The 27,754-nt window shown below is 42.4% G+C and overlaps 1 protein-coding gene across 2 annotated transcripts in view; it reads left to right on the forward strand.

Moving 5' to 3' along the window:
• ASH1L (ASH1 like histone lysine methyltransferase) overlaps positions 1-25,701 on the forward strand; it is a 154,791-nt gene extending 129,090 nt beyond the window's left edge. The window contains exons 11-28 of one of the 2 annotated variants that reach the window (XM_077841176.1): positions 329-535; positions 1,191-1,337; positions 2,427-2,535; positions 2,717-2,878; positions 3,074-3,168; positions 6,700-6,857; positions 7,978-8,130; positions 8,591-8,645; positions 8,749-8,881; positions 9,448-9,696; positions 10,132-10,218; positions 10,856-10,946; positions 18,248-18,386; positions 18,715-18,887; positions 19,267-19,433; positions 20,723-20,763; positions 21,545-21,846; positions 23,443-25,701. In XM_077841176.1, the coding sequence (XP_077697302.1) occupies positions 329-535; positions 1,191-1,337; positions 2,427-2,535; positions 2,717-2,878; positions 3,074-3,168; positions 6,700-6,857; positions 7,978-8,130; positions 8,591-8,645; positions 8,749-8,881; positions 9,448-9,696; positions 10,132-10,218; positions 10,856-10,946; positions 18,248-18,386; positions 18,715-18,887; positions 19,267-19,433; positions 20,723-20,763; positions 21,545-21,846; positions 23,443-23,534 (2,560 nt within the window). In that variant the 3' untranslated portion in view covers positions 23,535-25,701. Of the gene's footprint in view, positions 1-328; positions 536-1,190; positions 1,338-2,426; positions 2,536-2,716; positions 2,879-3,073; positions 3,169-6,699; positions 6,858-7,977; positions 8,131-8,590; positions 8,646-8,748; positions 8,882-9,447; positions 9,697-10,131; positions 10,219-10,855; positions 10,947-11,468; positions 11,539-14,164; positions 14,676-18,247; positions 18,387-18,714; positions 18,888-19,266; positions 19,434-20,722; positions 20,764-21,544; positions 21,847-23,442 lie in introns of those variants that run through there. The other variant, XM_077841177.1, reaches the window with a different exon arrangement.
• The last annotated feature ends 2,053 nt before the right edge of the window (positions 25,702-27,754 follow it).

Raw genomic sequence — 27,754 nt, forward strand, 5'->3', positions numbered from 1 at the left:
ATAGATTGCCATTTTACAACCAAAAAAAGCTGTGTCAAAAATTCCTAGTCAGCTCTAATTAGAGGTTTTTTTGGCTCTGCATCTTCACTTGGATGTGTAGACCTACAAACTTCCATGTGATAGACAGCTCATTGTATTGCTACTTCTGAGATAGGAACTGGGACTGAGATAGTATCAGTTTTGTGACAGAGGAAGGAAAGGGTATCCCATTGTCAGAGATTTGGGGAAAAGTGACACCTTTAACAGGATTTACTGCATGTTTTGCTTTGACAGCAGCTCTCCATGTATGTTTACCATTTTCTTTTAGCTTGTTTGTCTTTGATTTTAGGATGATCTTTGCTGAGTGTTCCCCTAACACTTGCCCTTGTGGTGAACAATGTTGTAACCAGCGGATTCAGCGGCATGAGTGGGTGCAGTGTCTGGAACGTTTCCGTGCTGAAGAGAAAGGATGGGGTATTCGTACCAAAGAGCCCCTGAAAGCAGGACAGTTTATCATTGAATATTTGGGAGAAGTTGTTAGTGAACAAGAATTCAGGTAGAAACTTGTAATTACTGTTTCAAATGGCAGACTCACTAAGTAGCTCTGAGAACACGTTATCCCCTATAGGGAATTAGTTACTAAGTATGAGGAGGGAAAGAAGGGACAGTATTTTTCTATCCACTAGCACCAGGTAGAACCCACAGAATTTATAATTTTAATCAATAAACTTTTCTTCAGTCAAACTGAGAAAGGTGATTAGCCTCTGCAACATAGTGCCTGCAACATCTGTTCTGTAAATGCCCAGTGCCACAAGTGAATATGAATTTGATACAGAAACAAGCTCTGTACAGGATTCCAATTGTACTTGCACAGTCCTCTTCCACATGCATGAGACAAAGATGAAATCTGTACAATTAATTTGCATAACACGAGACAGCATGGTCTGGAGGGAACAGCTCCCAAATTCTAATCCCAGCTCCGTCATGACCTTGGTCAAGTACGCTGCCCTTGTCTGTGCTTCAGTTACCTCATCTGTAAAAACAGAGATGACAATGCTTATCCTCTATCTCTGGATGTAAATGTAAAGTGTTACAATTGTCTCTCTAAAGCCACCTCCCAGAGTTCCTGCACACTCTGTTTCCATAGTAACTATGTGTCTGCTTTGCTTTGACAGTTGGAATCACAAGAACTTTCCTCTGTTGCTTTCTAGGAACCGGATGATTGAACAGTACCATAATCACAGTGATCATTATTGCCTGAACTTAGACAGTGGGATGGTGATTGACAGCTATCGCATGGGCAACGAGGCTCGATTTATCAACCACAGCTGTAATCCTAACTGCGAGATGCAGAAATGGTAAGAAACAAATACTGTACATGCTGGACCTCTGGCTATATCCGTGGTTAAAATGTAGATAGGATGAGCATCTTAGAGAAGTTGGTCTCGAAATAGGGAAAAGATGAGTTGGGCAGAGATTGAAACAACATCAAAATATTGACTAAGGATCTTGTATTGTGTAAGATTTGTATTGCTGTCAGGTAATGTCACATCTGAGGCAGGCTGCTGTCCTACATGGATCTAAATAGTCTGTTCTGGTATGGAAGCTCCTACATTATGTATGTCATGTTGTTATGATATAATAAATCATTAAGACTAGATGGTGCAGTAAAATAAATCCATATGCTTTTCCCGTCTGGCAGTTCAAATGTATTTGTGAGTTAGGATAATAGTAAAATAGTCAGAATTTACCACTATCTGTGACCACTATTCTCTACTTAGGAAAGACCCTAGTGTTAGGATAGCAGGAAATACAGCGGGTAGGGATTGAGTGTATTAGCAGAGATTTGCAGGGGTGGCTTTAAACTGGAATGTTGGGTGAGCATAATAGGATTTATAATAAGGATAGCATGGTGTGGAAGCTTGCCGTGCTTGTCTGTACCTAGTGCAGCTTTACCCAGTGCTAATTAGTTTTTCCTTTATATGAACATGAAAATTCAACACAGAAACAATATGGAAAGTAATATTATTAATAGATATATTCAATGATAATGTGAGGTCAAGTGTTAGTTTCTGGTTCAGAATGAAGCCCTGAAAATAAGTGAATTTTGGTGCGGGGGGGTGGTTCTTTAATTTGTGGTGCCTCATGTGATTTGTGACTCCTCTCACTTTGAAGCCACAATTTCCTGCTCTTTGTAAGTGAAGTATACATTTAATGTTCCTTGGAGGGCTTTGTAGGGAGAGGGATAAGCAGGAGAGAATGGTAAAAATGAGGAATGTTTGGCTCAAGGCCCGATGAAAATGCTGTTTCCCACCTCTCAACGCTTGCACTGTGTGGACAAGTCTAATTTTGCCCCAGCACCAATTCTTTTGGCCACCACCTCCAGACCTTGCGGCCCCTGTACGATGATAAAAGCCAGGACATTTTTCATTATATTTTCTCTACAGGTCTGTTAATGGTGTCTACCGGATTGGGTTGTACGCACTTAAGGACATGCCTGCTGGTACAGAACTGACTTATGACTACAATTTTCACTCATTTAATGTTGAAAAACAGGTGAGGCTCGCACTACTAAACCTAGATGAGTCTCACAAAAGATGAACAATTCTGTGCAGATTAGGGGTTATTAATAAGGCCACACTGTGCTATATGTGCGTGAGCTGGTATTTGGTAATATTGACAGATTTTTCCATTGTTGTGATTTTATTAAAAAATAATTCTTCTTTTTACTTCAAAGCAACTCTGCAAGTGTGGTTTTGACAAATGCAGAGGAATAATTGGGGGCAAGAGTCAGCGAATGAATGGACTCTCAGGCAAAACCACCCAGCCTGTAACCACACACAGAAGGCCTGGACGATCGAAAGAGAAGAGAAAGTCAAAGCACAAACTAAAGAAGGGGGTGAGTACTGTAGCCAAGTCTTCTTTCATAGACAGGTTATAGGGAAGTCAGTTTGTTTCAGCCAGACCAAGGTGAAGCATATTTGTTATATATGTGCATAGAAAACTGGAGAAACAATGTTCAGAGATTGTTGCTCAAATGAATTGCCATACCATTTGTCCTTGGTTTTTCTCACCAGAATTATCTATTTTACAGAGGGGCCACATTCCAGAGGAGACTAGTGAAAGTGTGAACACACCAACCAGGTTGACCCCACAGCTTCAGATGAAGCCCATGTCCAACAGAGAAAGGTAAGGAAGGATTTCAGTGTTGTTTTTCTCCCCGGCAATGCAGGGTTGCTATAAAATCAAAATGAATCTTTTTTCCATAAAATAAGGCATCACAGAATGTCCAGTTGAAGAAGAAGGGGTGCTGGGATCTGTGTTAAATAGATTAAATATTAGGATCTGTTGTGGATCAGATAGGATCTGTTGTCCTTAATCTGAAATTGTGGCATTGGTATTAGAACGGCCTTTCCAATCGCTGTTTTAGAATGGGTCATTACTAGTGGGGTGGAGAATGCACACACTGCATCAGTGTTCACATTGCTCCTGGGTAATGTGTTACTAAAAGTTACTCCTGGAATCAGGCACACCTGTTCAGACCAGTGTGGAATGCCTCAACCTGCTCTCTGCTGCTGTTCTGGCAGGGGATCTGCTCTTAGCAAAGCAGAACCAATCAACATGAAGTGCTGGTTTGAGTGGAACCAACCACACAAAAGTTCTTCCTGTGCAACTAACAAAATTCATTGCATTAGTATGGCTGGCAATGAGTAGAACAGGGCAGGCAGCAGTTTGGCCTGATGCATTGATTAAGACCTCTTTAGAAAGGAAAATAGTAGGGAGAGAATGTGTAATGTTTTTTATGAAGCATATATTAAAAGTGGGGAGAGATGTGCCAGGAGAGCAAGTTCTACACCTTAGCATTGTTCACCAATACAGTGGTGGAACTGTCAGGGCACAGATTACCATCAGGATGAGGGTGTAAGGATCCATGGACTAGAACCTGGGTCTGAAGAGCCTGGGACAGCTGACATTCCCACAGTGCCACCAGGGGGCCATTCAGATCCATGGCCAGGGAGCACTGTAGAGAGTAGGCACCGCAGGAAGTACTGCCCAAGGGACCCAGAGTGACAGTACCCTACGGCCCTCTGCCAAACGCCCTATTTAACCCTGGAGGGTGCCCCAGGAAGCTGTCTGACTTTGGGCCTGCTGCAATTCCAGACCTTACCACAGCTTCTGATCTGTGGTCTCTGATCCCAGCATGACTCTGACCCTGACCCTTGCCTCCTGACTCCAGCCTCGTACTACCTGCAATCTCCAGACTCAGACTCCAGCTTGGCTTTGACTCTGACTTCAGCCTGGTACTATCTCTGATCTCTGACCCTGGCCTGACTTTGATCCTGACTCATGCTTATTGAACCTGGCTCTAGTGATTCCTCCAACCCTTGTTCATGTCCCTGACGTGTGGACCCCAGCCCAGCTGTGATCACTAAGCCAGACTGCCTGTTCCCCAGTCCCTTACAGTTTGCTCAGATCCACTTTCTGACCCATTCCGCAGACCAACAGGACCACCTTAAACTCAGTCAACTACTTCTTCAGGCAGTCAGCGTAAATAACGCAGGGTGGCAGGCATGATGTGATGTCAGCTCTTAGACCTTTTGGGCAGTCAGTAGCTGCAATCTGCAGCAACTGCAAGTGGCAACCAAGCTATAGTCCCTAGTAAGTGGAAAGGAAAATAATGGCCCCTTGCTGGGAATACATGTGTTTCTTGGGTAAAGTTATCATAGGGTAAATACTGGTAAGTGCACAGCCTGTACAAATTATGCTGCTGAAAATCAAAGCTGTATAATGTAAATAACCTTCCTTTTCATGGAAAGAATGTGACTGAAAATAATGAAACCTACTTCATAACTTCCAAAGATACCCCATTGTGAGTGGGGACACAAAGGAAAAGAGACCCTCCTCATACTGATGCTCCTTACCCAGAAGGTAGAATTCTGTCTTTAAGGTAGTCCCTCCAAGAGAGGCTATCAGGATTCACAAAGCAAGATAATAGAGTGACTGATGCAGGACTCAATTAATAAAGAATTAAAGGAGGATAATATAATTAATGTCAATCAACATGGGTTTATGGAAAATAGATCCCATCAAACTAACCTCATACCTCTTTTTATGAGATTACACGTTTGGTTGATAAATATAATAGGGTTCATATAATATGCTTACACTTTTGTAAGTCATTTAACTTGGTACCGCATGACATTTTGATTAAAAAATAGAAAGCTATAAAATTAACATGGCACACATTAAATGGATTAAAAATGACTAAATGGATAGGTCTTAAAATGTAATTGTAAATGGGGGCAGTCACTAAACGAGTGTGTTTCTAGCGGGGTCCTGCAGGGGTCGGTTCTTGGTCCTATGCCATTTAACATGGTCACTGATAAAGTTTGCAGATGACACAGAAATCGGGGCAGTGCTAAATAATGAAGAGGACAGGACACTGATACAGAGCAATCTAGATCTTTGGTAAGCTGGGTGCAAATAAGCAATATGTGGTCTAATATGGCTAAATGTAGATGTATACATCTAGGAACAAAGAGTGTAGGCCATACTATAGAATGGGAGATTCTATCAGTAACTCTGAAAAAGATTTAGGGATTATCAGCTGAACATTAGCTATGGCCAAAAGAGCTAATGTGATCTTTGGATACATAAATAGGAATCTTGAGTAGAAGTGGAGAGGTTATTTTACCTCTGGTTTTGGCATTAATCTGACTGCTTCTGGAATACTGTGTCCAGTTCCAGTGTCCACAATTCAAGAAGGAGATTAATAAAGTTGAGAGAGTTCAGAGAAGAGCCACAAGAATGATTAAAGGATTAGAAAAGTATCTTCTAGTGATGGAGCTCCTTGAGTCTATCTGTTTAGTTTAACAAAGAGAAGATTAAGGGTCGCCTTGATTGCAGTCTAAAAGTACCTACATGGTGAACAAATATATTTAATCAACAGCTCTTCAGTCTAGCAGAGAAGGGTATAACACTATCCAATGGCTGGAAATTGAAGCGAGACAAATTGACTGGAAATGAGCTGTAAATTTTTAACAATGAGAGTAGTCAACCATTGAAACAACTTCCAAGGGCCATGGTGTATTCACCATCACTGTCAATTTTTAAATCAAGAGCAGTTGTTTTTCTAAAAGATCTGCTCTAGGAATTAGTTTGGGGAAGTTCTCTGGCCTGTGTTATATAGGAGGTCAGACAAGTTGATCACAAGGGTCCTTAGAATCTGTGAATCTATAACCGTGTTATCAGCAAACTGATGTGTTTAGGAATGATCTCTCCAAGAGGTATTACAGGGGTGACAGAACAGAAACTTGAGGGATGCAGCATTTCAAACTCTTCATTGCTAGACATGCACTTACTTATCATTACCATTGTCACTAATAAGAACCACACTACTGGAGGGCAGTTCCAGACACACCATCATCATCACTTATTTACCATTTCAGTAACACATGATCAGCCATGTCAAAAGTCACCAAGAAAACAAGCCTTAGACTGTCATGAGCCCATCTGAAAAAAAGGGCTCCCATCACTACCTCAATTGGAGTTCTGGCATGCTGCATAATAGATGATATTAACTGATTAATAGATTAGATCCCCACAGTACTTCCAAATAGATCAGGGAATATCTAAGCTGTTGCCTTCTTTCTTCTGCTTCCAGTAGTCAACATTAAGACAGTGACGTGATTTGAAAATGCATGTTTTTAATTTTTGCAGGAATTTTGTGCTAAAACGTCATGTTTTTCTGGTACGGAATTGGGAGAAGATTCGGCAAAAACAAGAGGAAGTGAAACATGTCAGTGACAACATCCACTCTGCATCATTATATAACCGCTGGAATGGAATCTGCCGTGATGACGGCAACATCAAATCTGGTGAGGCCTGCACAGTCTCCTGCTGTTACCTCTTTCTTCTGGGGGACCTAGTCAAATCACATTGGTATGAAAGCTTACAGCCATGGATAATTCAAATCAGTTCACAGATCCAATAGAAAGTTACTACCAAGTCCAAATAGGTTTTCAAATACTGATCGGGATGTTTATGTACAGATCTGTTTTCAATGTCACTCTGAGTGAGGAAAAAACTCCCTCTACAGGCATATTTTTTTATTATTCTTCATTATGAAGTTTTACATTTTCCTCTGAAGCATCTGGTATTGGCCATTGTCAGAGCCAAGGACTGGACTGGATAGACCGCTGGTCGATTCAGTACGGAAATTCCTGTGTTCCCGTGCAGGATCCTGAAGGCTCACAGCTCCTACTGGAAATGTTATTGTTCATTTGGAATTCCTGTCCCCTCTCCCCACAGGTGATTTTTCAGAGAAGGAGAAACCTGATGTGGCCATTTTAGGAAATTGGCATAACAGCATAAATAATGCAGGGCAGGATTGGTCCTTAATGAGAAGAGAGCTGCTCAGCACCTGCAGCAGCAATCCATGCTAACTCTGAGAGTTCTCATTATCCTCATAACAGTGAGGATCTCTGAGTTTAGGTCTTTGGGAAACAAGGTTTTCTGGCTTGCCATCTGTTATGGGGATGGGACATGTGGCGGCCAAAGGAAAGTTACAAACCCCTCTCCAAAACACCACTCCTTTCAGAAGATCAGATCCTACCCTCAGTTATACCCATGCAACCCCATTCCAGCTTTTGGCTCCCCTCTGGCGGCTAAGTGAGAAATTGGGACCCACATGCCTTCGTTCACATTCCCTAGTTTGTTCTGGTTCCTTTTTTCCGCTCTAGCAACACAACGTAGCCATAAATCCAGCTTGGCTGGCTAGAGCAGCACAAAACAGCCAGAGACTACCAGTGAATCTGACCCTTTACTTTTTATTGTAACCCAGATCAGTGTCAATGCTAACAGGAAATATGCTTCTGAACTTGGTGCAGGAGAGGAGACGCCATCTGGCGTCATCTTAAGTATTCAATTTGAGAAGGACATTAGTTCCTCTTGAGGTAGAACTTCTGTATAAAGGTTGTTCTTTGTCCGTTCTTTCAGATGTCTTCATGACCCAGTTCTCAGCCCTGCAAACCTCCCGTTCTGTGCGAACACGGCGCTTGGCTGCAGCTGAAGAGAACATTGAAGTGGCTCGTGCTGCACGCCTTGCACAAATCTTCAAGGAGATATGTGACAGCATCATCTCCTACAAAGGTGAAGCAGACACTCTGCTATCAGCCTGCATTGAGATCTGATCACTCTTCAGAACACAGGGATGAGGGTCATCAGAGCATAATGTATTAAAGAAGAATACATTTATTTCAGGACTTCAAACAACCCCTTCTCCGTTGCCCCTGATCCTACCCCCAGCTCCACCCTCCATTTCCCACAATCTCTTCTCCTGCTACCACAGGTGGGGCTGTCCTACAAAAGTTATTTTGTATAGATTCAGCTCTATGATTCAGTGTGCAAGATGCTGCTGCAGTGTGAACTGATCTTCAGTGCTGTACACGTAAAGAGTACCCAACAGCCAGTTCCTTAAAATATCCAACAATTCCTGTTCCCTGTGTCTGAGGGTGAAAAAGGGGCTCTCTTTAGACTGAGTTCACTGTTTACATCTCTTGTTTAATTCTGATATGGCAAAGCACTGTTCAACTCTGTGCTTCCTTTACAGACTCTTCCAGGCAGGCTCTCGCAGCTCCACTGCTGAACCTTCCTCCAAAGAAAAAGTAAGTTCTTGCTTCTCAGACCAATCTGTAATTTTATTCTAACCGGTTTGTGCATCTTTGACATGTTGGTGAAAATGACACTATAGATTCCCTCCTCTTTTAGAAATGCAGATTACTATGAGAAGATCTCTGACCCCTTGGACCTTGCCACCATTGAGAAGCAGATCTTGACTGGGTATTATAAAACTGTGGAAGCTTTTGATGGGGACATGCTGAAGGTCTTCCGGAATGCTGAGGTGAGGATGCCAAGCTGTAAAGCTACAGCACAGGCACTGTGGGTGTGGCCTGAATTAATGGTCATGGCAACAGAGGTTCTTGCAACAGAGAGAGAGAGAGAGAGAGAGAGTCATATAACTCTCCTCTGACAAGCCAAGTGAGTGCAGAGAGATGACACTGGTAACTTGTTCCCTTCACCCTGCTCTCTCAACTTGTTCCAGCTGCATGGTGCCAACAAAGTAAAGGCTTGTGAATAGTGTGCATCTTTCCAGCCTGAAGAGACCAGGGTGCTTCTCAAGGGAATTAACTTGTACTTCAGGGGCATTCAGGGATAGCCAGGGCACACGCACCTGCCTCTAAGTCATATGGGGCAGGCCCCAGAGGTACACAAGAGCTGGCTGGGCAGGGACATCTGACCCAGAAACACATGGCAGTAGGTAGAGTGAATATATCTACCCCAGAGGTACATGAGGCTAGCAGAGCAGGCCATCTCCCAAGAATGCACGCTGAAGTGGGCAGAGTGGATGAATGTGTCCAAGGTAGGGGGTGTTTAGAAGAGTGAGTTGCTTCTTTTGTTTGTATTCAGAAATACTATGGCAGGAAGTCTCCAATTGGACGTGACGTGTGCCGACTACGGAAGGCATATTACAATGCTCGCCATGAAGCTTCTGCCCAGATCGATGAGATTGTGGGGGAGACAGCAAGCGAAGCCGACAGCAGTGAGACGTCCATCTGTGAGAAGGAGAATGGGCATGAGAAAGATGAGGATGTAATCCGCTGCATCTGTGGCCTTTACAAAGACGAAGGACTCATGATCCAGTGTGACAAGTGCATGGTGAGGGGGAACAAAAGGGAGAGGGAGTGTCCAGCTCCACCTTCCCCATGGTGAATAGTTCCTATATCCACAGCTTCCACACAGCTGATACGGCAGAGTCCCACTTCCAGATCTCCCTTTTCTCTCCAAAGAGAATTTAGCACCGCTGTTTCCACACAGGAAATGCAAATAAAATGACTAGAGATAGGAGCTAACACTTATGAAACAGCCAGCAATATATTTATATCGAGACGTTAAAACTTCAGCAATGATTAATAAAAACCACAGCATACGGATCTTATTATCTTTTATCTGACAATATGTGAAATATTTCACAGAAAGCCCTGCATTTCTTTTTGGTTGCTTGTTCTTATGCTCTCTTAATCTGTCTCATGAGGAGATGTGTTTTATTTACAAATTATAATCCATGTCTTCCTAATCGGGATTTCTTTGTAGGTTTGGCAGCACTGTGATTGCATGGGTGTAAATTCTGATGTTGAACACTACTTGTGTGAACAGTGTGACCCTCGATCCGTGGACAGGGTAAACTATTTTCAGTTGCTCTTGCTCTGATGTAACAATCACAAACTGTAATACTTCTTGCATTTAAATTATTGCATGTGCCAATTAGCCAGAGTGTAACTAATCTATGGAGTTAATAAAGAATTAACTCTTGTTGCTCTCAGCTTTGTGCTGGCCTGCAAATAGTGTGGGATCAGTTCACAGTTCTCTCTCTTGGGCTAGCAAAGGCAGAAAGCAAGCTTCTGAAGCAACGCATGCCAGGTTTTATCAACTGCAACAATAATCAAGTTGGGAGCAGGTTAGTAGCCAGAATCCTACATCTCCTACCCAAGGAAAAGAGAAACTGCACAGAAGAGTTTCCCCTTTTTCCAAGGCAGAAGAGTCTGGTTAGGCCAGTATAGAATTGTGAGGCCCAGAGCTTTTGACAGCTCAAACATGAAAGGAAATGCGCACCTGAGGCTCTCCAGCTTTACATTACAATCTCCTTGAGTCCTCTTTAATTCTGTTAAATATTAATTCTTATTCTGTGTCCAGCTCTACTGAGCATGTCCAAAAGTGCAGCATATATGGTTGGCCTCTGCCCCGGTGTTGGACAGATTGTAAATGATGTAATGAAAGGGTCACCCCATCTCACCAGTTCATTTCTTTCTTTTGCCAGGAGGTCCCTATGATTCCTCGTCCCCATTATGCCCAGCCTGGCTGTGTTTATTTCATCTGTCTGTTACGGGATGACCTGTTGCTGCGCCAAGGTGTGTGCATTCTCTGTGACTGCTGTGATTTCCATCAGAAAGGAAGATACAAAGAACACTCTGGTTTGACCTTGATTCAAATATATGCATCTTTCATATGAATATGAAATCATGCTCTTAGCTATTACGCAGGTGACACATAGTGAGGAGGCTGAGATGATACAGACTGATTGATGGGTAGGCATTACGTTTCTTTAGCAGAGGCACGAGCTTCCTTCTGGCCAAAGAGAGAAAGCTGAGGCAGCTGCTGGGAGTTAACAGGAAAGAGCAAGTCCAAGAAGGAAGGCATGGGCTCAGACGCACTTTGGTACCAAGCTGAATAAATCATAGGACCATATACGCTGGACACGGAAAAGACGTATTAGATCATCCATCCCCTCCTCTGCTCCTCACAGTGTATACTTCTAGTAATTGTTTCAAAGCCCCAAGCCCTGTAGGGGTCAGATCTCATAGAGGTCTCTGTCAGAAGACTTTTCCTGATATTGAACCTGAATTTTTCTTTTTCTTAATTTCACCCCACAGATACAGACAAGGTTAGAAAGAGATCCGTACAATATAAAGAGAACTGATCAAGAATGAGTTAAACCAGTTGGTATGTTTATTAAGGGGTGTGGGGGATGGGAGACTTTTCAGGAGACCAGGAGCAGTGCCTTCTCCATCCTTTGTGTGGGACTCTGGAATGCTTATTTCCTCAGCCTTTCTTAGAATCCCTCTGCAGCAACCATCTTGGCCACACCAAAGACATTTGGTTTCCTCTTTATGTTTTGGTTTCTGTCATTGGGTTGCTGATTGGGGTTGCTGATTGGGCTTCTAGGTTTGTTCCTTCTCTTTCTTCTCTGTTTCAGCTAGTTTTTTGTCTTTTTTTAACACCCAGAGTCTTATTAATGTACTGAACCAATCTTGAACCACCCATTCAATACAGAGCTGTCAGAATAACAGCGCGGCACAGATTTTCCAACATACAGAGCTAGGAAACTCTGCAATTGGAGTTGTACTCTGTAGAATGAACAGGAACTTCCATACCATAAATTCACCAATGGCCTGAGATTTGCACAGCTCTTGGGACACCCCAGCGAGCAAGAACAGTGGCACAGAGGCTGTCCCCTTGCACTCTCACAGCTGCAAACTGCCTTTCAGGGCTGAGGGGGAGTTATTCCTGTTTCACCTATGAGTAGAATCATAGAATATCAGGGTTGGAAGGGACCCCAGAAGGTCATCTAGTCCAACCTCCTGCTCGAAGCAGGACCAATTCCCAGTTAAATCATCCCAGCCAGGGCTGTGTCAAGCCTGACCTTAAAACCTCTAAGGAAGGAGATTTTACCACCTCCCTAGGTAACGCATTCCAGTGTTTCACCACCCTCATAGTGAAAAAGTTTTTCCTAATATCCAATCTAAACCTCCCCCACTGCAACTTGAGACCATTACTCCTCGTTCTGTCATCTGCTACCATTGAGAACAGTCTAGAGCCATCCTCTTTGGAACCCCCTTTCAGGTAGTTGAAAGCAGCTATCAAATCCCCCCTCATTCGTCTCTTCTGCAGACTAAACAATCCCAGCTCCCTCAGACTCTCCTCATAAGTCATGTGTTCTAGACCCCTAATCATTTTTGTTGCCCTTCGCTGGACTCTCTCCAATTTATCCACATCCTTCTTGTAATGTGGGGCCCAAAACTGGACACAGTACTCCAGATGAGGCCTCACCAATGTCGAATAGAGGGGAACGATCACGTCCCCCGATCTGTTCGCTGTGCCCCTACTTCTACATCCCAAAATGCCATTGGCCTTCTTGTCAACAAGGGCACACTGCTGACTCATATCCAGCTTCTCATCCACTGTCACCCCTAGGTCCTTTTCCGCAGAACTGCTGCCTAGCCATTCGGCCCCTAGTCTGTAGCGGTGCATTGGATTCTTCCGTCCTAAGTGCAGGACCCTGCACTTATCCTTATTGAACCTCATCAGATTTCTTTTGGCCCAATCCTCCAATTTTTCTAGGTCCTTCTGTATCCTATCCCTCCCCTCCAGCGTATCTACCACTCCTCCCAGTTTAGTATCATCCGCAAATTTGCTGAGAGTGCAATCTACACCATCCTCCAGATCATTTATGAAGATATTGAACAAAACCGGCCCCAGGACCGACCCCTGGGGCACTCCACTTGACACCGGCTGCCAACTAGACATGGAGCCATTGATCACTTGATCACTACCCGTTGAGCCCGACAATCTAGCCAGCTTTCTACCCACCTTATAGTGCATTCATCCAGCCCATACTTCCTTAACTTGCTGACAAGAATACTGTGGGAGACCGTGTCAAAAGCTTTGCTAAAGTCAAGAAACAATACATCCACTGCTTTCCCTTCATCCACAGAACCAGTAATCTCATCATAAAAGGCGATTAGATTAGTCAGGCATGACCTTCCCTTGGTGAATCCATGCTGGCTGTTCCTGATCACTTTCCTCTCATGCAAGTGCTTCAGGATTGATTCCTTGAGGATCTGCTCCATGATTTTTCTGGGGACTGAGGTGAGGCTGACTGGCCTGTAGTTCCCAGGATCCTCCTTCTTCCCTTTTTTAAAGATTGGCACTACATTAGCCTTTTTCCAGTCATTCGGGACTTCCCCCGTTCGCCACGAGTTTTCAAAGATAATGGCCAATGGCTCTGCAATCACAGCCGCCAGTTCCTTCAGCACTCTCGGATGCAACTCGTCCGGCCCCATGGACTTGTGCACATCCAGCTTTTCTAAATAGTCCCTAACCACCTCTATCTCCACAGAGGGCTGGCCATCTCTTCCCCATTTTGTGATGCCCAGCGCAGCAGTCTGGGTGCTGACCTTGTTAGTGAAGACAGAGGCAAAAAAAGCATTGAGTACATTAGCTTTTTCCACATCCTCTGTCACTAGGTTGCCTCCCTCATTCAGTAAGGGGCCCACACTTTCCTTGGCTTTCTTCTTGTTGCCAACATACCTGAAGAAACCCTTCTTGTTACTCTTGACATCTCTTGCTAGCTGCAGCTCCAGGTGCGATTTGGCCCTCCTGATATCATTCCTACATGCCCGAGCAATATTTTTATACTCTTCCCTGGTCATATGTCCAACCTTCCACTTCTTGTAAGCTTCTTTTTTATGTTTAAAATTAATTTTGGGTGAATTGAAAATATGCTTTGAATTTTGGGTCTAATTGAAAATATGCTTAGAACTTAGTCATCTGAGCCCTGGCTTTGCAGACAAGCTCTCCCTGTGTCCAGAGGTCAGTGAGGAAATGCATTTGAGCCACAGCTCTCCCCGCCACCGATCTGGTCATGTTTCTACTTCAGGATGCTCTAAGAGGTGAGAGTCATGTACAGTAGATGCTGGAGTTGTTCTACTCTCTCCCTGTGGGTGGCAGAGGGGACTAAAGTTGCTTCTCTGTTTTTAAAAGCTGAAACTTTTATTAATTTAATATGTCAAAGCTTTTAAACATTCTCATTTGCTTCCCAGTGTTCAGCTGGGTGGCCAGCAGCCTCTCTCAGCATGGAAGGTTTGCCTCTCAGGCCTTTTAATAGGAAAAGGTGGTGTTCCCTGAAGAAAAGCCCTTAACTCCATGTGCCAAAGGGTTTAAAGAGAGGCCTATGGCAGCAGGGCATATGTCAGGGCTACACAGGAAAAGAGAGCTTTCATTTTTATGTCTATCATTTCTTGACATATTGCAGTGTGTGTGTGTGTGTGTGTATATATATATATATGTATCTTAGTTACTACGGTGATGGGCAGCAGTGTAAATCCCTGAAATAGATTTGGGAGGAGGAGTCTCAGAGCCCCTTTTTAATATGTACAAATTTGACAAATGATCTATTTAACTTTTTACAATTTTTTAATGATCTATTTAACTTTTTTTTTTTTTTATTTTAATCCTAAAATTGACTGAAAAGGCCCAGGGATCCTGAAATCTTTCAGGTCTTCATGGAACTTGACTTCTCAGACTACAGCCCTAGTTGTCTGGCATCTCTTGTGTGAAGCTTTGGAAGTAACCAAGGCACAGGCTGAACCTACTCTGAACTGAAGTCGGGGAAATTAGCTGAAAAAGCTATTTTTTCCCATCCCAGATGATATCAGTCTGTGGGGAGAATACAAATGGATAGTGGGTTTTGCAAACAAACACCAGTTTCTGTCTGCATGTAAAAAGGGTTCAGCTTTGCAGGGCCACACACAGAACCACTAATTGTCTTGGGCTGAAGAACTTGCTCTCCTGGGGCTTTCACAGCTTTTCATTCATTGTGAATGGATTCAAATACAGTTGGAAATATCTTTTAAAATATTGCACATTAAATCCTGTGGCATTTTGAATGACGCTGTGCATTTCTCTAGCATTCTCGCTTGCTCTGAGTTCTGGGCCACACTCACTTCCCTACTGTTTCTTCCTTTCATTGGTAAAGAACAAGCAGAAGTTCATGGAACTGTCCCCTGGTTACACTGAGCAAAGAGTCACAATTCTCAAGAATGTTCCCTTTGCTTGGCCCTCTTTAATCCATTTCCCCTGAGCTGCATGTATCTCTCAGGAGCTTTACTCCTGTTAGAGTTCTGAGAGTAGTCAGAGCTTAGTGCTTTTTGGATCAATGATCTACTTTCTCATCAATGATCTGTTCTCTAGGAAGTCTAGAGAACATTACAGTTATGATTACAAATTTGAATAACGTTTTACTAGCCAAATCCTCTTTTGCGGTCAGTCCTACCCCCTATGATGATTTATTTTTATTTTCTCAAATGTTGTAGACAACGGGGAGAAACTCTTTATTAGACCTTGTCCTAACAGATAAAGAAGAACTGATAACTGAGCTAATAATTAATAGTAGCTTAGGTGCACATGACCATGACTTGGTTGCATTTATAATGTGAAAGCAGAATAAAGCGCACAAGTAATATATATACTTGGTACTTTAATGGGGCGAATTTCACAAAGCTGAAAACAGTTATGAGCTCAATCAGCTGGGAGGAAGAATTTAATCAGAAAAATGAGACTGATAATTGGGAATCATTTAAGAACTCCTTACTAGATCCCCAATAAAACACAATTGAGGAAGAAGGCTGTGCTGGTTATAAAAAACAATCTGGTTTAGAAGGGAGTGAAGGCAGCTGTTTTTTTATAGATAGATTATAGATATAAAATTGGAAAAAAGGGGAAGTTGATAGTAATGAAAATAAATCAGGAGTTCAGAATTGTAGAAAATTGATAAGGGAAGCAGAGGGACACAGATAGAAATCTATGGCCAGCAGAGTTAAGGACGATAAGGAGAAGGGATTTTTTAATATATAGGAACAAAAAGAATACTGACAATGGTATTGATCCATTACTAGATAGAAATGATAGAATAATCATTAATAATACAGAAGTGTTCAATAAATATTTCTGTTCTGATAGAATGTGTCATGAAGAAGACCAAGGCAATCTGACCCTTGTTCACTGGCTCTGCATTAGTTGTATTTTACTCTTTCAGAATTAAATATGGGAAAAAAACATGATATAGTCTCATCATGTGGTGATAGCACATTATTGTCAAACAGAAGCTACTGCAGTTAAACATTTTAAAATCAGCAGTTCCAGATAACTTGCATCCAAGTATTTTAACAGAGCTGGTTTAGGAGCTCACTGGACCATTAATGTTGATTTTTCAATAAGCCTTGGAGCATCAGGAAAGTTCCCGAAGACTGGATAAAAGCTAATGTTGTATCAGTTTAACTGATCAGTTGTGTCAGGATAAACAGGATGACCCAGGTAATTATAGGCCTGTCAGCCGGACATCAATCCCTGGCAAGACAGCGAAGCGCCTGATACGGGGCTCAATTAAAAAAGAATTTAAAGAGAATAATGTAATTAATGTAAATCAACATGAGTATATGGAAAATAGATTGTGTCAAACTAACTTGATATCTTCTTTTGATAAGTTTACACGTTTAGTTGATAGAGGTAATAGCGTTAACATAATATACTTAGACTTCTGTAAGGTGTTTGAGTTGGTGCTACATAATGTTTTGATTAAAAAACTAGATTAAATTAACATGGTACATATTAAGTGGATTAAAAACTTAACAGGGAATCTTCATCGGTCAGGTGTGTTTCTTGATTTGGGATTGGTTCTTGTCCCTATGCTTTTATCAATGACTTGGTAGAAAATATAAAATCCTCACTATAAAGTCTGCAGATAACATAAAAATTAGGGGAGTTGTAAATAATAAAGAGGACAGGTTGCTGATTCAGAGCACCATGTATCTCTTGGTAAACTGGATGCAAGACAAAATATGTGTTTTTAATATGGCTAAATGTATACATCTAGGAACAAAAAACATAGGCTATCTTACAGGATGGGGGACTCTATCCTTGGAAGCAGTGACTGAAAAAGATTTGGGGGTCATGATGGATAATCAGCTGAACATGATCTCCCAGTACAACGCTGTGACCAAAAGGGCTAATACGATCCTTGGTTGAATAAATCGGGGAATCTCAAGTAGGACTAGAAAGGTTATTTTATCTCTGTATTTGGCGCTTGTGTGACCATTGCTGAAGTACTTTGTCCATTTCTGGTGCCCACAATTCAAGAAGAATGTTAATAAATTAGGGTTCAGAGAAGAGCCATGAGAATGATTAAAGGATTAGAAAACATGCCTTATAGTGAGAGATTCCAGGAGCTCAATCTATTTATTTTAACAAAAAGATAATTAAGGGGTGACTTGAGTAAAGTCTATAAGTGTCTACATGGGAAACAAATATTTAATTATAGGCTCTTCAGTCTAGCAGAAAAAGGCATGACATGATCCAGCAGCTAGAAGCTGAAACTAGACAAATTCAGACTGGCTATAGGGAGTAACTGTTTGACAATGAGGGTAATTAACCATTAGAACCATTTACCCAGGGTCATGGTGGATTCTTTATCACTCACAATTTTGAAATCAAGAGTGGATGTTTTTCTAAAAAGATATGTTATAGGAATTACTTTGGAGAAGGTCCATACTTGTATTATACAGGAGGTCAAACCACTGATCACAGTGGTCCCTTCTGGCCTTGGAATCGATGAATCTGTCGTCACATTTGGCTGGGGACATAAAATTCAAGTTATGTTTCATTCTCTGCTAGTAGAATGTGTCATGAAGAAGACCAAGGCAATCTGACCCTTGTTCACTGGCTCTGCATTAGTTGTATTTTACTCTTTCAGAATTAAATATGGGGCAGCTGTGTCATGTTATTGTTTTAACTAAACCAGCCGCTTCTCTGTTTTTGGGCCACTGTGTCAAATGAGACATTCTTTACAGGATGTGTCTCTTCTGCCTATTGCCAGGTGACTGCGTATATCTGATGAGAGACAGCCGAAGAACTCCAGATGGGCACCCTGTCCGGCAGTCCTACCGGCTGCTATCCCACATTAACAGGGAGAAACTTGATATCTTCCGCATAGAAAAACTTTGGAAAAATGAAAAGTATGTTCAAGGCATCTTCTGCACTCAAGACATTTTGGGTATCTGCCGAAAACAGAATAACTTGTAATAGTCTTCTTTAAAGAGTGTAAAGAAAAGGTTATTTTTATGACACAAGATCTAGAGATCAGACTGGAATTATTATTGGTATTTGCTGAAGGGGTAAACAAGAAAACACAAGGCTCATTGGTGTGACCTTGTCTGTGGTCATAACCAATGCTAAAAGGGCAATATAGATAATTCAAAAAGAGTGGTGAGTATAGGGCATAAAGTGAAGTCAAAACCACAGCTCAAGGGAAATAGTCTCTCTCTCTCTCACACCTTTTAACAGAGAGGAGCGGTTTGCATTTGGTCATCATTATTTCCGTCCACATGAAACCCACCACTCCCCTTCCCGAAGGTTTTATCACAATGAGCTGTTCCGGGTGCCACTGTATGAGATTATCCCCTTAGAGGCTGTGGTGGGGACTTGCTGTGTGCTGGACCTCTACACCTACTGTAAAGGTAAGCAGGCTTTACTCGGTGAGAAAATAAACACATTGGGATTTGTCTTTCTCCACATACAATAGAGAATGCTCCCTTCCTCCTCTTTTCTCTTCACATCAGCTCTCCTCAGCCCCACCTCCTTGCATTTTCCTTTTCTACTCATTACTTTTTTCATATATTGTAAATGTGGATGGGTGTGTAGTGGGATTAGAGCAAGGAAGTTTCTTTCTTAAAATGAATTAGAGATTCCCCTGTTTGTTATGAATCTGAATTGAGTAGAACAAGTGTAGCTGGGACCTCAGTGTAAGTACGCACAATACATCTCTATACCATAGTGTATTCTGTTTGTTCTTGTCCTGGAATGCTATATGCACTTTGGTTTTTGCTATAACTGCAGGGAGGCCAAAAGGAGTGAAGGAGCAGGATGTGTATATCTGTGATTACCGCCTTGATAAATCAGCCCACCTCTTCTATAAAATCCACCGGAATCGCTATCCTGTCTGCACCAAGCCGTATGCCTTTGACCACTTCCCCAAGAAACTCACACCCAAGAGAGACTTCTCAGTAAGTGTCTCTTCTCATGACCTTTCAGCTTCTTAATATAATACAGAACACAGTCTCGGAAAACTGTTGCCTCCCTGCTTCTGAATGAAGCCTGGTAAACCAAGGAGAACTGACATGTAAACATTACACTCAGACTGGATAGAAAGTTGATCAGAAAAGAATCTGAAAAGAAAATTGATTGCAGGCAGATCATTGCCAATTCTCAAATGCACTTAGAACGAATGGAGATGTGCAAGGCTGAACATCCTGGTTTCCAACAGAAACCCCAGTGCTGCTTTCACCAAAGACATTGCTGGCTAGAGAAAACTTGAACCTTGACTCAAGCAACAATTCAGCAGTTGCAGAACATTTTCATATTTCAATGAACTTCACAGAAAATAGCCCCACAGTTACCCTGTCTGTGCTGGCTTTGTACCCCTGGGCATAAATATTAATAGTAACATTATTAACATTAATTTATTTAGAGACTTGCTCCCTGTCCCAAGCCGCTTACAGTGTAAGCACATCCCACATTCTGTGTCTAACTATCCCAAGCCCATTGCTCTGCTAAAAGTTGTTTTGATTAGTCAGCCCTAAACAATGGTTCTCAATAGAACAGGCGTAATTTCAAATTTCTCTCTCTCAGCTCCATCAAATTGCATATCATTGACCTTCAGCACTGAAAATTACATGTCTTTTATCAAGAAGAGAACTCCAGATAAGCTGCCAGACCATGGAGTGCGGTGCCCCTCCCTATCTCAAGCATTGATAACTTCACATTTCCCTGTCTCTCTCACTCACCACCCCACTCCCTGGAAGTACTAGCTGCTCCCTGTACACACCCCTACCTCTAGCAGTGTCAGCAGCTTAGTCCCCCAAGCTCAGAAGCACCAGATTTGGCAGAGCTTTCATAGCTGAGCTTGTTTCTCCTCCTCAGGAGCAGCGAGCTCTTGTATATGATCTAGAGATTCTATCCATATTCCCACAGAGGGAAAATCAGGCTTTCTGAATAGCAGTGTTTTAAAGCAAAATATCCCACTGGTTTTGAAACTTACCCAGGTGACCTAGAGGGCTACAGTGTTGAGAGAGGAGTAATAGGGGCTGGTGCTAAGGGGTGATTAGCTCTCTGCCTGCACCCTGTATTTATCATGATGGGTCACAATCCCTTTTCCTCAGCCACTAAAGTCCAATGCATGAGGCAGGCCAGCTCTTCCTTCTACATTGGATTTAATTTGTGATATTTTTATACTGTCCAATGCTTAGTTCTTAGTGCTTTGTTTGTTTAACTGTGACCTTTATTATTGTTGTAGCCTCATTATGTACCAGACAACTACAAGAGAAATGGAGGCAGGTGAGTCCTACCTACTGAGTTGTTCTTTAGTGAAAGAGATGGGATAGTTGTTTTTATTTGTAAAGCACCCATGCCCTATCAATACCCTTGAGAGGCTGTAAAAACAGAAAAGCGAAGTAATTAAAAAACAACCTGCTCAAAATTCAAACAGATACGAGTGTGGGGGAATGGTAATAAATATGGAGCCAGCAGCAATCCTCCTGAAACACATTTGCAGAAAGAGATGGGGGTTAGGTGCTCTTGAAAGTGGGCAGAAACGGTTTGAGACATGTCATGGGAGACCGTAGGACCCACCACTGCAAAGGCAGAATAGCCACTAGAGATCCCTGAGCAGAGGGTGATGCAGATTGACATCAGGATGAGGCTCAGAGATTCCACAGTCTTATGCCATTTGGGGGGTTAAAAACAGTAGTCAAGACTGTTGAAGATTAGAGAGCAAGTTCTCAGTGGATCATGAGCTTAAGCACTTGGGAAAAAAAATTTTCAGGGTAGGAGGAGAAATATGTTTTATTTTTTAAATATGCAGAAGTAACGCGGGAAATGTGCAATAACATTTGCAGTTTTGCAAGGTAAGCTAATGCTATGGGCATTGCCTCTCATGCTTTATAATTATGGTGTCTGGCTGCAGATTTCCCCTCCAAGGATACTACTGTATGATTGGCTCCAAACCATAGAAAATTCGTAAGCCACTCCACAGCTGGGGTTCCTGACTCATTGACAATTGACCTTCCTGTCAGGTGTGTCCAAAACTATGATTTTTACACCTCTCTCTCCCTGCTAGATCATCCTGGAAGACGGTCCGCTCAAAGCCACAGATCAAAGACCTGAACCAAGAAGAAGATCCTCTTCCACTCATTGAGGATGTGCTAGCAAGCCAAGAACAAGCTTCAAATGAGATGCGTAGCCCGGAAGAGCCAGAGAGAGAAGCAGTCTCTAGTGAAGGCTGTGAGAATGATAAAAAGGTGGAGGAAAGTAACTCTGTCACAAGGCAACTGTGCACTCCAGAGGAAAGGCGGCATATTCAGAGAGAGAGACTTAATCAAATCCTGCTCAACCTCTTAGAGAAAATCCCAGGGAAAAATGGTGAGCAAGCACCCCTTCCGTCAGTACACTGCAATACAGTGATTTCCTCTCTAGGTTTGTTTTTGGAGTCATGCATGGCATATTAGTAAAGCAAATGCTTTTAACTGAACTCATTGCTACTGGACATGATTTTGTGTCCAGTGTTCTCTGCACAAATGTTTCCTGTTAGCCAGGATGGGCAGGAATGGTGTCCCTAGCCTCTGTTTGCGAGAAGCTGGGAATGAGCGACAGGGGATGGATCACTTGATTACCTGTTCTGTTCATTCCCTCTGGGGCACCTGGCACTGGCCACAGTCGGAAGACAGTATACTGGGCTAGATGGACCCTTGGTCTGACCCAGTAGGGCCATTCTTATGAACAGGGCCCTACCAAATTCACAGCCATGAAAAACACATCACAGACTATGAAATCTTGTCTTCCCCCATAAAATCTGCTTTTATGTGCTTTTACCCTATACTATACAGATTTCACAGGGGAAACCAGTGTTTCTCAAATTGGGGGTCCTGACCCAAAAGGGAGTTGCAGGGGGATCGCAAGGTTATTTTAGGGAGAGTCGTAGCATTGCCACCCTTACTTCTTGCACTGCCTTCAGAGCTGGGTGGCCAGAGAGTGGCAGCTGTGGCCGAGTGGCCAGCTCTGAAGGTGGCGCCCTACCAGCAGCAGCACAGAAGTAAGGGTGGCAATACCATACCATGCTACCCTTACTTCTGCGCTGCTGCCTTCAGAGCTGGGTGGCTGGAGTGTGGCAGCTGCTGACTGAGGGCCCAGCTCTGCAGGCAGCAGCGCAGAAGTAAAGGTGACAAGACCGTACCTGCCATCTTTACTTATGCACCGCTGCTGGTGGTGACTCTGCCTTCAGAACTGGACTGCCGGCCAGCAGCTGCCTCTCTCCACCTGCTCAGCTCTGAAGGCAGTGCCGTCGCCAGCAGCAGCGCAGAAGTAAGGGTAGCAGTACCACAACCCCCCGTACAATAATCTTGCAACCCGCACTTCCACACAGCTCCTTTTTTGGTCAGGACTCCTACAATTACAACACCATGAAATTTCAGATTTAAATAGCTGATATCATTAAATTGATTATTTTTAAAATCCTATGACCATGAAATTGATCAAAGTGAACCATGAATTTGGTAGGGCCCTACTTATGAAGCATTTGCAATTCCCACTAAATATCTGAGTGAAATCTCCTGTTAATAATGAAACAGGCATTTATATAGGACTTTTTCACAGCCCATTGTCATTACTAATTATTCACTCCCTCCCTCCAGTGAGATAGGTAGTTTAATTATTATTATCTCTAGTTTACAGATGAGAAGATTGAGAGAAAGGCACGAGATTGAGGGCTGTATCCAAAGCCCTTTGAAGTGAATTAAAGGACTCTTATTGACTTCAGTGGGCTTTGGATCAGTTCTTTAGAGACGTGCCCTATGCCTTAGAGAGAGTTTACGTAAGACCAGAATGAAAGCCTAGGAGTTTCTGTGCTCAGACCAGTAGACCACGCTTCTCTGTCATGTTACATGGATTAATATTAGAGCATCAGGTACAATGAATTGTATTGTATCAGCTCCTTACTAAGAGCCCTGTGGTCTGTTGCAGCTATTGATGTCACTTACCTGCTGGAGGAAGGATCAGGAAGAAAATTGAGGAGGCGTACTCTCACCATCCTGGAGAGCAGCTTCAGGAAGTGATGTTCCAACAACAGACTGTGATCTGGAGTCCACTACCAGGTCTGCTAGAGACTGACGGGGAAGCCCCCTCCTTTCTGTACACCAACCAAGAAGAGGAGGGTAGAAGAAAACTGACATAAATACAGTTAGCACTTAGAAGTCTGAGCAGGCAGGTGGCCCTGTCTTGCTCTGCAGTGCTCTTATGATGTGTGTGTTGTTGGGCGTGCCTTGTATTGATGTTAGGTACTGAGAAAACCTTGTGATTATTTGTCCAAGATGGTCAGATTTAATTTATTTTTGCTTAATGTCCCCACTTGGAGGGAAAAAGGGGAGGAAAATAGAAGGGTGTGATTTACTCTGATGAGAATATTCCCCATACAGACCAGTCGTCCTATGATTGTACAAGATACTGTTGGCACTGCCAGTGGTGTGTACCAATGTATGAAGTCTGTAGGGAGGGTGAAGGCCCAGTAGATTAAAATAAAGGCTGCCATAAAGGAGCAGCCTCAGATTTGCACAAGTTCAGAGGGGAAAGAAATGTACCAGGATGTATAAAAGGTTCACCGTGAAACGGCCAGTGCCCAGATGCTCCTTTGATCTGTAGAGAGGAAAAGCCCCCAGTCAGCTCAGAGTGAAACGAGAGTTGGTTGTTTGAAGCACTTGTTCCACATCCTGAAATGGGGGTGTGTAATTTTTCACATTTTTTCTGCAGATAAATTTTATAAAGCGAGTCAAATCCTGACGACGCCATTGCTGTTGGTTTTTTTTGATAAGCTGTGGTTCTTGTGTGTCCAATGTGTTGTGCAAATTAAAATCTGTTAAAAGAAGAAAAAAAAAGAAACCTTCACTACATGAACCGTCAAGCAGTATTCAGAGCGAGTATTTGTTGTGAACTGTAGAATATATCAACTAATAACACTATTCTTGTGTTCTAACTGTACAGCTTAAAACGTCTGTCTCTTAAAGAGACAGTGTATTTTACCACTCCCTCTCTCTGCCGTTATGAAAGTATTGCTGCCAAAGACTACAGCCAAGGCGCTAACTTTTCACTGCATGAAATTGTGATTGCCATAGTTTGCCATAAACTAGTGCTGTACTGGGATCCCCTATATTTCAACATGTAACCTTCCCCAATAGCCAGTGCCGTGAAGCTGTCATCTGTCTCTGGGTCAGGCCCTGCTAGTGGCAAAGGGAGGGGGCAGTAGGCATACACTGCCCCTTTAAAATAGCTTTGCTTTTTTGTCTTTCAGACGTACATATGCATATACAGTCCTGTTTTAGATGTTCTTATAAGAAAAACCAGTTTTTAATGTGCCAAGTTGTATATATCTGCTGCGTGGATGTAAAGCAATACGGTAGTTACATGTTCCTTTTTAATGGACCAAGCTTGTCCTAATGTACATTCTTGTTATTATTATAATTATTATTTTACTCTTAGTGGAACATGACTCATTCCATTAACTTTTATGTGTTGATTTAAAAAGAAAAAAAAGAAAGGAAAAAACCCTTTGAGGAAAAAAATATTTTATTAAAAAAAAGAAATAAGAAAATAGTTTGGAATATTTTCTTACTGTAGAGAAGCACTGTACAGTACCAGGAACCCTGAGTATAAAATACTCGTGCGTGTAGTAGGAATATCGCATGTCCAAACTTTTGGGTTGTCTCATTTAGTTAATAACAGAAATCATTGTCTCAAACGGTGTTAAACACTAAAAACTTTTTAAAAAATAAAGTGCGTACAGAAGCAAGACACTAGCTCTGTCATTTTATCTTTCTTTTGTTGAAAGACTAAACAAAATGTTTTTTAGACAATCAAATGTTAGGTAAGTGCAAAGAATTGTTTTTCTTACTGGTGTAGAAATTAATGACTTTTTTTATTTTTTGGTTATTTTATAATAATGAGAAGACCAGTGTGTCACCAGGATCGCTGTTTTAAGACCAGGAAGCACTACATTATTGCAAATAGATATGAACTCTTAGTCTGCATGGGTGTAGGCTGTGTGATTGCTGAAAATAAATGCTGCTAATATATTTCCTTTTTACAAAAGCATATCTAAATAGATCATTGTTTTGATGTTAATCTTTGTAAATTATGTATTACCAATTTTAACATTGGATGTAATTGCATAAAAAGCCTGCATCTCAATCCTGAGAGAGTCTAGTATTAAATGGAAAAACTTTTCCTATTGATGACTTGTGGGGTTTTTTCTTTCACACATCCTTGATTTCACGTTTTTACCTCTTTGTCCCAACAGCTCCTGTGATGTGTTCAAAGTCTTACAGCCTTTTTTTAAATTGTATGGCTGCCCCATCTCCTTTGAATATCACATTGCCTGATCACTGTTGGCAAACCGAGCAGATATAGTTGTGGTGCTGTTGTTTTTCCTGCTGCTGTACAGCCTGTAGTAGAAAGGATGCTGACAGCATGTGTGCAGGCCCTGAATACACCTTGATATGAATCACAGTGGAGGTGCAAAGAGCCTAAATCGAGCTGCAGCACAAGGCATCCAGTATTAGGAAGCAGAGGGATGTATAACCTTGATTGCACATTTTGGCAGGTTGGTATGAGTCATTAAACCTATAAATATGATGCCCATATCCAAATCCTCATATCCAAAATCAAGGGGAATCGTATGCCTTCAGATCACTGCCCCAATTCCTGCTAAATTCTCTGTATCAACGCCAGTAACCACAAACTAATCTCAAAGTGGCACCATATCCTGCATATTCACTGCCACTAATATTAGATCAGAGGGAGTGCCAGATAAATACACTGACATTGTAACAGTTAACCATGTTCCATATGAAAGGAAATAGCCAAAAAAACAAAGAGGTGATTTAGGAAAGAATAAGAGACAGTTGGAGTCCCTTGAAGCATTCAGCCTGGCCAAGTACTACCACCCCCTTATGGGCCTTTTGACTCTCCTCAGGAGAGTCCGGTTGCATTGTCAGACACATTGTGAGTGGAATGCACGTAGGAGACAACACCAAAAACCCTTAGAAATCACATTATTTGGGTCATTTCTAATAACCTGACCCCTGCCTCTGGCTTCCTCAAGACTGTACTAGGTCCCTTGTCACATCTTTCCTTAGAGGTTCACCTGGGAGTCAGTCCACTAAGCTCCTCCCCCTGAGGTTGGGACCCTGACCTTCCAAGAAAGCTGTTCTGAATCCTTTGAGGTGCTTAGCCTGTACTCTGCTGCAGATGGAGGAGGTGACATGAGACTCAGGTCACTATCCTGCTCTGGTAACTTAATGGCCTCTAGAGCTCCCGTACGTTCAGGAATTCTGTATTTCACAGGAAAATGGAGCAGTCACCAGGAACATTTTGTTGTCTATTTGTATTGGTCGCCCAGGACAGAATGGTTTCTTGCCAACTGCTGTAACATAACATACAGAAACATAAGCAAACTGATATGGGAGCCCAGCCCCCGGGCTGACTCTCTATATTACCTTTAAAATGCTTCATCTGACCCATACATTTGCATTCATTCCCTCCATGCTGCAGACATCATCTCAAGGGCTGTATTATTAAACAATTAATTGAAAAGCACCTGGATTCATCTCCTGCCAGGCTCACCCCATTTCAGAGTACAAAGACAGCTGTGGAATTCAATCATACATATGCACAGCACATGCAAGCAAAATAACATTCCAATTAAGATGCAGTGTCCCTTGTCTGAGGCTAAGAATTGCACAGAGAGCTAGAAGTAAGAACAGAATAAAATCAGAGCCCTTTATCCTGTCATATAGAACAATAACCAATTACCAAAATATTGGCTCATGCTATTTAAATGTCATTTAAAGGGTTTAAAAGTGTCTCTCTGGCCTAGAAGGTCATTCAGAAACCCACTAGCAGGAAAGCGGGGTCCTAAGAATAGCTACTATCAACTTTCCAAGTCAGAAACTGGGCTAGTGTGCACTCGGTGTTGCATCCACAGCTGGGATGGGAAATGCCAAGTCAGTTAAGTTTCCAGTGCTGAACATACCATGCCAAGAAAAGGAATGAACAAACAGCATTGCTTTAAGGTTACACCACTTCCATTACTGTAACAATACCTAGCTTTGATGGTCTCCCAGACATGAGGACACTTATGTACAAGGCAGAGCTTGAGGGGGCTAGGCTTATCTCACACCCCAACAGCAGGAAAAGGCAGGGCTGATGCCAGGATTAGACAAACAAATTTCCAGCTCCAACTGGCAAATGATATTTTGGCAACAGGAGTTAATATATTTCAGAT

The sequence above is a fragment of the Eretmochelys imbricata genome, chromosome 24, assembly GCF_965152235.1.
Source record: "Eretmochelys imbricata isolate rEreImb1 chromosome 24, rEreImb1.hap1, whole genome shotgun sequence".
NCBI lineage: Eukaryota > Metazoa > Chordata > Testudines > Cheloniidae > Eretmochelys > Eretmochelys imbricata.